The 11,582-nt window shown below is 39.1% G+C and overlaps 1 protein-coding gene across 3 annotated transcripts in view; it reads left to right on the top strand.

Moving 5' to 3' along the window:
• Positions 1-11,582, top strand: part of LOC106521999 (corticotropin-releasing factor receptor 1) — a 100,835-nt gene that overhangs the window by 34,836 nt on the left and 54,417 nt on the right. For all 3 annotated transcript variants that reach the window (XM_014014819.1, XM_014014820.1, XM_014014818.1), the window contains exons 2-4: positions 2,965-3,052; positions 7,623-7,682; positions 7,988-8,113. In XM_014014819.1, the coding sequence (XP_013870273.1) occupies positions 2,965-3,052; positions 7,623-7,682; positions 7,988-8,113 (274 nt within the window). The remainder of the gene's footprint in view (positions 1-2,964; positions 3,053-7,622; positions 7,683-7,987; positions 8,114-11,582) is intronic.

The raw sequence follows: 11,582 nt of genomic DNA, 5'->3' as shown, positions 1-11,582 counted from the left end.
GCCTCGCACCGAGGACCTATCCAGTCATCATTTACCCAGAATGCTTTGTGTGTAAATAAAATGGCCCTGTCCGTGTAATATATTTTTAAACTTTTAGTTTAAAAATGATAAAAACTGAACAGCCTACAGTATTTTTACAGTCTTTACTTTACAGTTAAAATCTATGTTTATTAAATAAAGTCTAATGTTACAACTAATCATGGATCCCTTTAAAAGATGCAAATATTAATGTAACAACATCTCTGCAGGTAACTATCCTTTCTAAAATCCAGCTGTTCTAAGGTGTTTGGGTTGGGTAGGCRGGAGAATCAAAACAAAATGATGATATTTTACAGCCTTTTATTGTTGTAAAGCCCCCCCAATGTGTGAATCAGTGGTTCCCATATGTCTCCAGTACAACGTGTAACCCAATCCGCCTCCTTTTGTGCCACCAGGCTTCCCGGGTTGAACAGTTTCCAGCGCGGTCTTTTGTCCAAAGCAAAGAAAATCCACTTTAAATCAAAGYGTGAGGTCAGAAGCCAGGTATTAAATTCCACTTGGCTGTCGTTTAACAAAACCCACACATCCAGGTCTGGTTGTTTTCTCCCCGTGTGAAGGAGTGAGACGTTAATGTTGTTGTCATGGTGGAAACAGAACCGTGTCACAAGAGACCCGGCTCATACAGGACACTGCAGTTTTATGGTAATTATGTGCATTTTTTAATATTTCTCCCCCTCTGCACAGATGCGCAGCAGCCCGAGGGGAAAGCAGAGCACAGACAGGACGGCTTTAAATTAAAAATGACTCCCCCTGTAAGACATAAAGTCTTTGTTTCTGTAAACATGAAAGTGTAGATGGTTGGGAGCGATTACAACTGGGTTCATTTTTAGGCCCCGTCCTGGTTCTGAAGAATATTTTTAGAAGATCTGCCCGTTGTCGCAGATTCTGTTCTCAACTTTTATGGGCAGAATTTCTTGGTGCAGCCGAAGCGGACAGAAGGGATTCGGTTCATTGATCTCAGGAGGATGATCTGGTTCTGTTGGCGTCATTGTGCCGTGATCTTCAGCTCTCACTGGAGCGGTTCGCAGCTGGGAGGGGGATCAGAACCTCYTGATCTGAGGCCGTGGTCCACGGTTGGGACAGCGGGGACTGTCCCCTCCGGGTTGATGTTCTGCCTCAAGTGGAGGAGTTCATGTATYTTGGGGTTTGTTCACAGTGAGGGAAGAATGAAACGTGAGATCAACATATGGATCGCTGCAGCTTCTCAGTGTTGTGGATTGAAAACTGGTCCATTGTGGTGAAGACAAAGAAGAAGCTATGTTTACCTGTCGGTCTACATTCCTACCCTCACCTGTGATCACCAACTCTGGGTGGTGACCAAAGAGTTTTTTCTGCAGAAAAGATGGGCTCTCCCTTAGAGTGTTTGTGTTTTTACGGTTTTATTTTCCTTTCTGTGTTCATGTTGTATTTGTGTTTTACCTGCTTCTTTCTGTTCCTCCTCAGCCACTCCCTCTTCTGCTGGTCTCACAGGCCTATTATTTGAGTTTGTTAGTGTCCCTTTGGTGTGTATTTGTGCTTTAACTTAAGTTCTGCTTCACATTGGCTCCCTACCACATGTCTGCGTTAGTATACTCACGTTCATTCCTTGTGATTACTCCTTAAGAAATAATACATTTTCTGCCAAATCTGCTTTTTTTTCCACTTTTTGTTTAATACAGTATTTTATTTTTACCAAGCTCTCCAGTTCTACCTCTTAAAAATCCTAAAAGGGACAAGAGGATGTATGGATAGATGGATAGATGGATGTACAAATAGATRGATGGATGGATGGATGGATGGATGGTTAAATGAATGGACAAATAGATGAATGGACAGGTGGACAAATGGATGGAGAGATAAATAATGGATGGATGGATGGATGGATGGATGGATAAACAAGTGGATAAATGGATGGACAAATGGATGGTTGAATGGATGGACTGATGGTCAGATGTACAAATGGATAGATGGATAAATGATGAATGGATGAACAAATGGATGGAGGGAGGGATGAGTTGGTTAGATGAATGGATGGACCGATGGTCAGATGTACAAATGGATAGAATGATGGATGATTGGATGGATAAATGATAGATTGATAGATGGATGGATGAACAGATGGATGGATGGATGGATGGATGAATAAACAGATGGATGGATGGATGAATAAACAGATGGATGGATGAACAGATGGATGGATGGATGGATGGATGGATGAACAGATGGATGGATGAACAGGTGGATGGATGAATGAACAGATGGATGAACAGATGGATGGATGGATGAACAGATGAATGGATGAATGGGTGGATGAACAGATGGATGATCAGATGGATGAACAGATGGATGGATGGATGGATGGATGAACAGATGGATGGATGAATGGGTGGATGAACAGATGGATGGATGGATGGATGGATGGGTGGATGAACAAATGGTTGGATGGATGGATGGATTAACAGATGGATGATCAGATGGATGAACAGATGGATGGATGGATGGATGGATGGGTGGATGAACAGATGGATGGATGGATGGATGGATGGATGGATGAACAGATGGATGAACAGATAGATGGATGGATGAACAGATGGATGAATGGATGAACAGATGGATGGATGAATGGGTGGATGAACAGTTGGATGAACAGATGGATGAACAGATGGATAAATAAATGAAAAGGTTTCTCAGCTCATTTATTAGCTGCATTATAAACTCTTTATGATCAAACCTTTAATTAAAAAGTAAAACCATGTATTTTATAAGGTTTCCACAGCAGAGCACTTCTAAAGGTCTGAACTGGTCCTGGTTCTGAGTTTGATCCAGCCGAACTTTATTGACCAAAGGGAATTGAGCAGAAGAATCAAAGAGTGGTTCTGAGGGACGACGTTAATATTTAATTCTGAGATAAAACCTGACCTCTGCTTCTCCTCTCTGTGTTTCCAGGTGTTTGCCGTGGTCGGCCTCCTGCCGCCGGCCTCTTTAGCGGACCTGACGTGTGAAGCTCTGCACATGCTGGCAGGAAACATCTCATGTAAGCCTTAACTGGACATTATCACAGCGAGATTTAATGAGCATCTTTGACCAGCGTTTTTAAAGGCGGTTATTTCCCAGAGCTTCCCGACCTCTGAGCTCGAGCTGCTCGACTTGTGGGGCTGGATTGATTTTCAGTCTTTTCCTTTTCACGCACATAACAGCTAAATGCCAAAGCCTCATCTTCTGTCTGAACTTTACCCCGGTGGATATCGGCAAACTGTCTTTTTATATTATTCCATTTCCTGTCAGACCTTACAGGAAGAACCAACTCATAAAAGCATCAAAGTAGTTTTATGTTTAAGAAAATTTGTTGAAGCTATTTCTAATGAGCTAATCTTTATGGATTTTTTCACTTCAATAAATCAAAATATAAAGTTTCAAATATAATTTAAAAAAAAAGCAAAATAATTAAACATATAGTCCTGAACAGATAGATCAGTTCTGGTTTTTCAGCAGAATCAAAGCTGGTAATTTGCAAATTCACATTCCAGAGAAACAGTAATTAATTGTTTAATTAAACGGTTCATGAGCAAACTAAAAAACTGGAAAATTTAATCTCGTTTGCGGGTCTTTGAGATGTAGAACGACATCAATCTCAGGCTTATTTTGCTCACTCTTAAATCCAATAATTCCTGATCCTAAAAGAAGCTTTTCGTACTTTCATCTCACTGCTCTGCACCGTGGTGTTGGTCGTTGGTTTTAAAGATGAAACCTAGCGATTTTCGCTCAAACTGAACGCTGGGACGGTTGTTTCTCGGTTCTTTCCTGGACGACCCAGTTTCTGATCTAACACCCACGTTGGCAGGATTACAGGGACATCCAATCCTCCAAATTAAACCACACAAAAGATCCCACGGTGCGGCTGAGCAGCGCTCAGACATGGAGCTCGCATTCATCCCTGAATATCTGCGGTTAAATATAAACCCGGCCCTTTAACAATAGATGTGATTTACTGTATTTATATTTAAATAAAGCACCACTGAAGGCCGAGGATGATGATGGCTCTGATAACCTAAAGGATTAACGCAGATCTCTTGAGTCTGGGGTTTGTTGTAAACAGCTMTTTGAGCAACTCAAACTGTAGCTAACGGTAGTAAGCTAACGGTAATTCAAACAGAGCTAAAGTTTTTTTTTATGTTATCTTAAAAGCATTTTAATTTTTTTAAAATTCAYAGCATTTTATTGATTTTTAAAAGTTTGCATTACACTATTATTCCTGCCAGACTGCTACAGCTAGCTGCTACGTTTGCTTGTACACAAACGTGTACGAGCAAACCAAGTAACATACAACCGAGACCTTTGTGTAAAATGTAACCAAAAAATAAAATCTCAAAAACTTATATTTTATTCACAGTGAGCCTTAATAAACATACAAACAGCACTTCACCAGTTTCTGGAACAGAAAAAAGTCATTTTGAATCTGGATAAAACTTAAAATTATAAAACGGGTTAAGGTTTAATTAATAAAGCTAATTGTCGATGTTCCTTTTAAAGTTGATGGTGTTGAGATTTGAGTCAGTAAGGTGAAGGTTTTGGGTGTTATCATTGATGAGAAGCTGACATGAAAAACCTCATCTAAATTATTTAAGAATAAAAATAGCTAAATCTATTGCGTTACTGTACAAAGTAAGGGAGTTATTCAGTGATAAAGGTCTGTATATGTTGTATAGCGCAATATTTGTTCCAAGCTAAAAAAAAAAAAAAAGAAAAAAAAATGTATAGGTCCTCTGGACGGGTTCTTCTYTAATGAAACGTTTCGTCTCTCCTCCAAGAGACTTCTTCAGTCTGAGAGTTTCAGGCAAAATTCAGGCTTTTAAGCCCTGCCTCCATGTGACTGATACTCACATCACATGGCTATCGTTGACACCTAATTAACACCTATTGTTAACAGGGGTGGAGTGATACTGGCAATAGCAGCACTGCAGGAGGGGGACAACTGAAAACAGAGGCCTCCACCTCTGTTTAATGATGGACGGTCTTTCTTTACAAAAATGGCTTCTTTTACTCCTCTCTCAAACCAACGTTCCTCTCTATCAAGAATGAGAACATCTTCATCTCTGAAAGAGTGACCGCTGGCCTGTAAATGAGTGAAAACTGCAGAGTTCTGGCCATTAGATGTAGCTCGTCTGTGTTGGGACATTCTTTTGAACAGTGGCTGCTTTGTTTCCCCGACGTATAACTGGTCGCAGTCCTCCTGGCACTTAACAGCATATACAACATTGCTCTGTTTGTGCCGGGACACCGGATCTTTGGGGTGAACCAGCCTTTGCCGTAATGTGTTTTGGGGTTTGAAAGCCACTGGGACATCATGCTTAGAAAATAAATGTCAAGGCAGCAGAAAGAAGACGAAGTTCAAAAGAATGTCCCAACACAGACGAGCTACATCTAATGGCGATTGAATTGAATTGAGAGAGGAGTAAAAGAAGCCATTTTGGTGAAGAAAGACCGCCCATCATTAAACAGAGGTGGAGGCCTCCGTTTTCGGTTGTCCCCCTCCTACAGTGCTGCTATTGCCAGTATCACTCCACCCCCTGTTAACAATAGGTGTTAATTAGGTGTCAACGATAGCCATGTGATGTGAGTATCAGTCACATGGAGGCAGGGCTTAAAAGCCTGAATTTTGCCTGAAACTCTCAGACTGAAGAAGTCTCTTGGAGGAGAGACGAAACGTTTCATTAGAGAAGAACCCGTCCAGAAGACCTATACTATTTTTTATCTTTTTGATTTTTTTACCTGGATTACTGAGATCCATCAAGACATTCGAAGCTAAAATTATTGCATTGAAGTTTCAATGCAATAATCATCTCATCAAATATATTATTTTATTAATTGAAATTTTTGAAATTCTATGACTTGGTTGATTATAATATTTTGCAGCTTATGTATAAGGCTCACAAAAACATATTGCCTTTAAACATCCAATTAAGTTTTGTTAAAAGAGAGAGTTGTTACGATCTCAAGGGGACAGAGATGTTTGTCAAACCTAAATTTCGAACCAGTTTAAAAGAACAGTGTACCTCAATCCAAGGAATAAGATTATGGAATAATCTGGAGAGTGATGGTAAAAATGCCAGATCAATGTTTATGTTTGAGACAATAATAAAAGTCGTCCTGTTGAAGAAATACAAAACAGTAAAATGTGTATCTATAGGAATTGTTGATGTTGTTTTTGTTTTGTTTTTATTTGTAGATTATTGTTTGAATTTACTTTTGGAAAAAGGGCAGATATGACATTTTGTTCTTCTTTCTGCTGCCTTTTATTTTATTTGTATTGTTTTTATTGTGTACAGAATTCTTTTTTAATGAATAAACTTCTGAATTGAAGTGAATCTCAAAAAAACAATTGGGACAGAGTCAAGAAAAGGCTTGTAAAAGTAAATTATACAAATAGAAAACAACCAGAGGAGCTTTTTGCAAGTAGTGTGWAAAAATTTCTAAGCTAGGGGAAAACTACTTCGAATTTTTTTAAATTTAAATTTTTTTATGAGAACAGCAAATCACTTTAGCCTTGTTTGAATCACCGTTAGCTTACTACCGTTAGCTTTAGATAGATCTAAACCAGGGATAGAAGGGGCACAACTTCTTGTTGACACTTGCCTTGATATTCTGTCAACTGATCATCTGCCTCCCATAAATTTTATTTTTATTTATTTATTTATTTGTTTAGTGGGGGCCCATCTGCCAGTTGACCATCCCTGATTTAAGCTATTTCTTTAAACCAAAGAAATGTTTACAACAAACCCCAGTTAGTAAGACACAGTATAGATTTTTATATTTAATGGGTTATGGATGTAAACTTTGATTTGGGCATCATGATGGTGCAGTGGTTAGTGCTATTACCTCTCAGTTTTAAGGTCGCAGGTTTGCTTCCCACCTGGAGTTTACATGTTCTCCCCTACAAGGGTTTCTCCAGCTGTGGTTGTTCGTCTCTACGTGTCTCTGTGATGGACTGGAGACATGTCAAGGTGTCCCCCTTGTCTCTCACACAGAGACGTTTGAACATAAAGAGATGCAGGTAAAATAAAACGGATGGATACATGATTGGTTTTATTTAACCATCATTCAAATGATCCAAACCCTTTAAAGCGACAGCATGTTTTACATTTAATATTAGGATTAAAAAAATGGTACAAGGAATAAAATAAAAATCCAATTATGTCTGTCTTTGTCGTGTTCGCAGCTTTACCCAGAGTTCTGCTTTAAAAAATATAAAAACATTTTGTTTTAGGTTGTTCAGGACATGTTTTTTTATGATTTTCTCACATTTATGTGTGAAAACACCCGTTACAGGAAAGGCGATGAAAGCTCCAAATTGAGTGCCCCCTTTTGCCCAAAGGAACATCCTTATTTACGGATCTTTTTTTTTTTTTTTTACCCAAGTCCTCTCGAGTTGACAGAAATGATGGTCTGACCTGCGGGTCGTGTTCATGTTTGCTGTCCTGCTACCGGTGCTTACCGTTGCCCTTTAACGCTCACCCTTTGTAGMGTTTGACGTGAATCTAATAAATAATTTTGTAAATGTTTAAATGAAGTTTTACCGATGGAGCCGTCTCTTGTTTGGATTGCAGTGCAGTCCCTGGTCGCCTCCTGGAACCAAACCCTGAGCAACGCCACGAGCCAGTGGAGTGGTGAGTCCGACACGCCAAGATGTGAAAAAAAAAAAAAGAAACAGCTGAATTCCCACACAGTCAAAACAAAACAGAGTCGCTGTGGAATACCACACGAGGGAGACGGGTTTGATACAAACTCAGTTTATTAAAACTAACATCAAAGACGAGAGCAGAGCTGGAAATAGATCCGACACCGGAGACGGCGCTCGGCTCGGAGAAACAAAGCGCAGGAGTAATCATTAAAATCCGCACGCTCGGCTCCTCGCTTTGTTCCAGCGCCGTCGGAGTTTTCACCGTCTGACATTTCTATCCTCTCGCCTCAGGCTCGGGGATCTACTGCGAGACCTCCATCGACGGCATCGGCACGTGCTGGCCCAGGAGCGGCGCCGGCCAGATGGTGGCGCGGCCCTGTCCGGAGATGTTTTACGGTGTCAGATACAACACCACCAGTAAGTCTTCTCCCAACATCTACCCCCTCCTCAGTCGTTTTATTCCACGTTCCCTGCAGAGAAAAAAAAAACTGAAATTAGCATACAAATTAGCAAAACACATCAAAAGTTTAGGCAGAAAAACAAAACAGGATAAAGCAGATGACTAGATAACATCTGAAAATCAGAGCTGAAAGTCCTTAGGTCAGAAAATTACTGAAGTTGGCTGTAAAATAGCAAATAACTCATACCAGGTGTTTTTTTTTATTTCTTGCTCACCGCAAAATCATAAATAAGAAACAAAATCGGCTCATTTGTCTCATTGATGTTTAATGTGTCCTTAAAGTCAAATATTTGTTAGCAGAATTTGTGACTGGATGCCATCTATTGATGGAAACAGCCGAAGTGACTGAATGTCAAACATATCATTTACTGCTTGTTTACCTAAATAAACAGCTGAAGTCACTGAAAATACATCAGATGGTTGATTTTCTGCATATGTTTGTTTGTGACTAAAAACAGGTCWAAGTTTCCACTTATTTACCTACGGAAACAGCTGAAACATGGGTCCATTGGTGGGCATGGATTTGCTAATATGCTAACTGCTAATAACAGAACTAATGTTTTGTTTAGCAGATTAGCATTTTCACTCATTAGCTTCTTCTAAATTAGCTGTTACTGTTAGCTAGGGCTGGGCGGTATGACCTGAAATTCATATCAGGGTATAAATTGGATCTCTTCACAGTAACGGTATATATCACGGTAGAAAATTATCCTGAAAAGCAAAGATAATGTAATTTTTAGAGCATTTATTTTGCAGAAAACTGTAAATATAATCAAACCCAGCATTTTTGCTGTAGTGCAAATGAACATAACAGAAAAATAAAAGAATGTTTTATATATATTGCAAAACGGTTTCAACAACAAACAAAAACATTTCTCAAATTTTCAACAAAATAAAGTGAAAATTAGTTATTTAGACATAAAAATTCTAAGTTGGCATTAGTTGCCTAAAATGTTATAGTGAGACAGGACCTTACGCTGCACATAGTCCTGTCATAAAACAGTTTCAGATAAATGGAATGTAAGTGTGGTGAAGTCAAATAAATGTAATATTGGCCTGCCATACAATGAGCTTCTGCCTGCTGAACTGACCCACTGCTGCTCTGCTGCGCTCGGAGCAGAACTGTTACGTTAGCAAGATGGATTTATGACTGAACGAACGTTCACGTGTTTTTTGATCATCTCTGTGGGTAACAATACACAAAAAACAAGTTTTTTCTCCAATAACTTGAGTGTGAAAAAACTTCGGCTGTTAAAGCTTCGCTCTGCGCGACGTGCAGCGGGATGGAGGAAATGATCCCGTCACACGACGCTACTTTTCTACAGCGGRAGATGGAAATTGTACTCTCTCTCGCTTGACTCGTTTTTTTTTTTTTTTTTTTACCAACTCCTTCCGCTCAGTTGACGATATGACGGTAGAGGGTACATTTCTACCGTAGGAAAACTTCATATCGTTTCTATCGTCTATCCCATTTACCGCGCAGCCCGACAGTTAGCTTCTTTTAAATGTTGCTTGTTTAGGGGTTAGCTTCTGCTATTTTTTTTATTTTTATATGTTTAGCGGTAAGGAGGCTACATTTTTAGTTAGCAGATTGTGAGTTAGTGAAGCAAACCTTTTGGTTAGCTGTACCCAGCACTGCTAGGTAAATGTGAATGAATTACCAGTGGAGGGGCATGGCACATCTAATCTGCTAATAAAAGAGCTAACTTTTCGCTTAGCGGATTATCGTTTTTGCTAACTTCAAAAACAGTAAGCGGGACCAATTATAGCTTCTGCTAAATTAGGTTTTGCCAACTTAACAGCTAAGTTTGTGTCAGTCCCAGTGTTCGGTTTGAAGGAGACGGATGACGCAGACTGAGTGGTAGTTGTCTTAACGGTTAATGATACCGTCCACTAATTTTTACCAGTTTAACAATAGCAAAGGTAACTTTTTGCTTAACTGTGCCCACCACAGTCATATTAAATTGGCTATTCTTGTTTACCTATCCAGGTCAGCTCTGCGAGTAAGAMCTTTTTGTGGTTTTGGGCAGACTTTTGCTTTGTTTACATTGAATGCAGACCTGCACTTCAGAAATGCCAATCAAGAAACCTAACAATCTACCTGATTTAATTCTTTCAAAACTGCACCATCTAATATATTTTGGGATAAATTTTGATATAGTTGAGGATATTTTGTTTTATGATTAAATCATACTTAACTTTACAGTCAATCAAAATGACATTATCTGATACCTTTTTTATTTTTTTTCGTCAGGAGTTTATTTTAAACTGAAGTGAAGATGCAGCGTCAGCTCTATAAATTCCATCTGATCCTCTCTAAGGAACAAAAATCCCCTCTCAGTATTAATAATTCATATTTATATTTACCATCTGTGACGGGGCGGTTTTATTTCTCACGTCGTGTGTCTGTTGCCCTCTGAGATGCGTGCTGTAGTAAAACAAGAACAAGAAGTGTTGCTGTGTTTGACGTGTCTGAATTTTCACAAACAAGTGATTTAAAACATTCATAAGGAGGGAGAAAAACAGTCGAGAAGATAGCAGAGGTTGTGTTTCCTGCTTCTGAGGTTATCTGATAAAAGAAAGCGACAGCTCGTTTGACCTTGGTGTCGTTTTGTGTCTAATCCGGCGAGCTGCTGCTCAGGCTAATGGCAGCCGCTGCTAATGACACTGCTACACTGAGCCTGGCTTCTTGAGCCTGAAATGTCGGCTGATGTTAGCATATTTGAGGTCAAATCAGCAGCTATACATCTTAAGTCCATCAATATTAGACTCTTTATAGTCAGTGCCTTGAAATGTCACAGGGAGAGCGAATATCCAGGAATAAAATGTAACACTCCCTAGATTGTGTCCCACATGTGTCCCCATTTTTTTAACCCAATTTGAGGGATGGTTCTGGTGGATCCTAAGCTCACCCTATCCCAAAGTGCGTTGCTGGCCTACCGGAGATTTTTGGAATACAGTTTTAAATAAAAATCTTGCGGTAAAAAAATGTAAAGTTTAAAGCGGTTGTGTTGTTAATGCTTTTCTCATTTGCATAGATGTGCTTTTTATATTATTAGTGTTGGAAATCAAACGAGCTGGTTTGGTGAAATAAATTATTTACCTTTTTTTTTTTCTAAAATCACAGCGTTCTCTGAGTCAGCTTCAGGTGCTTAATCATAACATCTCCTAAATTTAACCAGGTTTTTCAATGCCTTTAAATTACACAATCAATTTAATGGAGAAACCTGTCAGTTTGGTTAAAAAAACAGTATTTTTTTTTCCTGTGGAGAGAACTTCCTCTGCTATGATTTTTTTTAAAATAAATATATCAAATGTCCTCAGTTGAAAACACTAAAACGATAGGAAAGACGTTTGACAACCTCTTTCCTCAGAAAGTGTTCAGTCCTAAGAACACTAAACTGTAACTTTTAATAAGTACACAGT

This window comes from Austrofundulus limnaeus, unplaced genomic scaffold (genome assembly GCF_001266775.1).
Source record: "Austrofundulus limnaeus strain Quisiro unplaced genomic scaffold, Austrofundulus_limnaeus-1.0 Scaffold119, whole genome shotgun sequence".
Classification (NCBI taxonomy): Eukaryota; Metazoa; Chordata; class Actinopteri; order Cyprinodontiformes; family Rivulidae; genus Austrofundulus; species Austrofundulus limnaeus.
The sequence above is the reverse complement of the archived record's forward strand: the minus strand, read 5'-3'. Positions and strand labels throughout refer to the sequence as shown.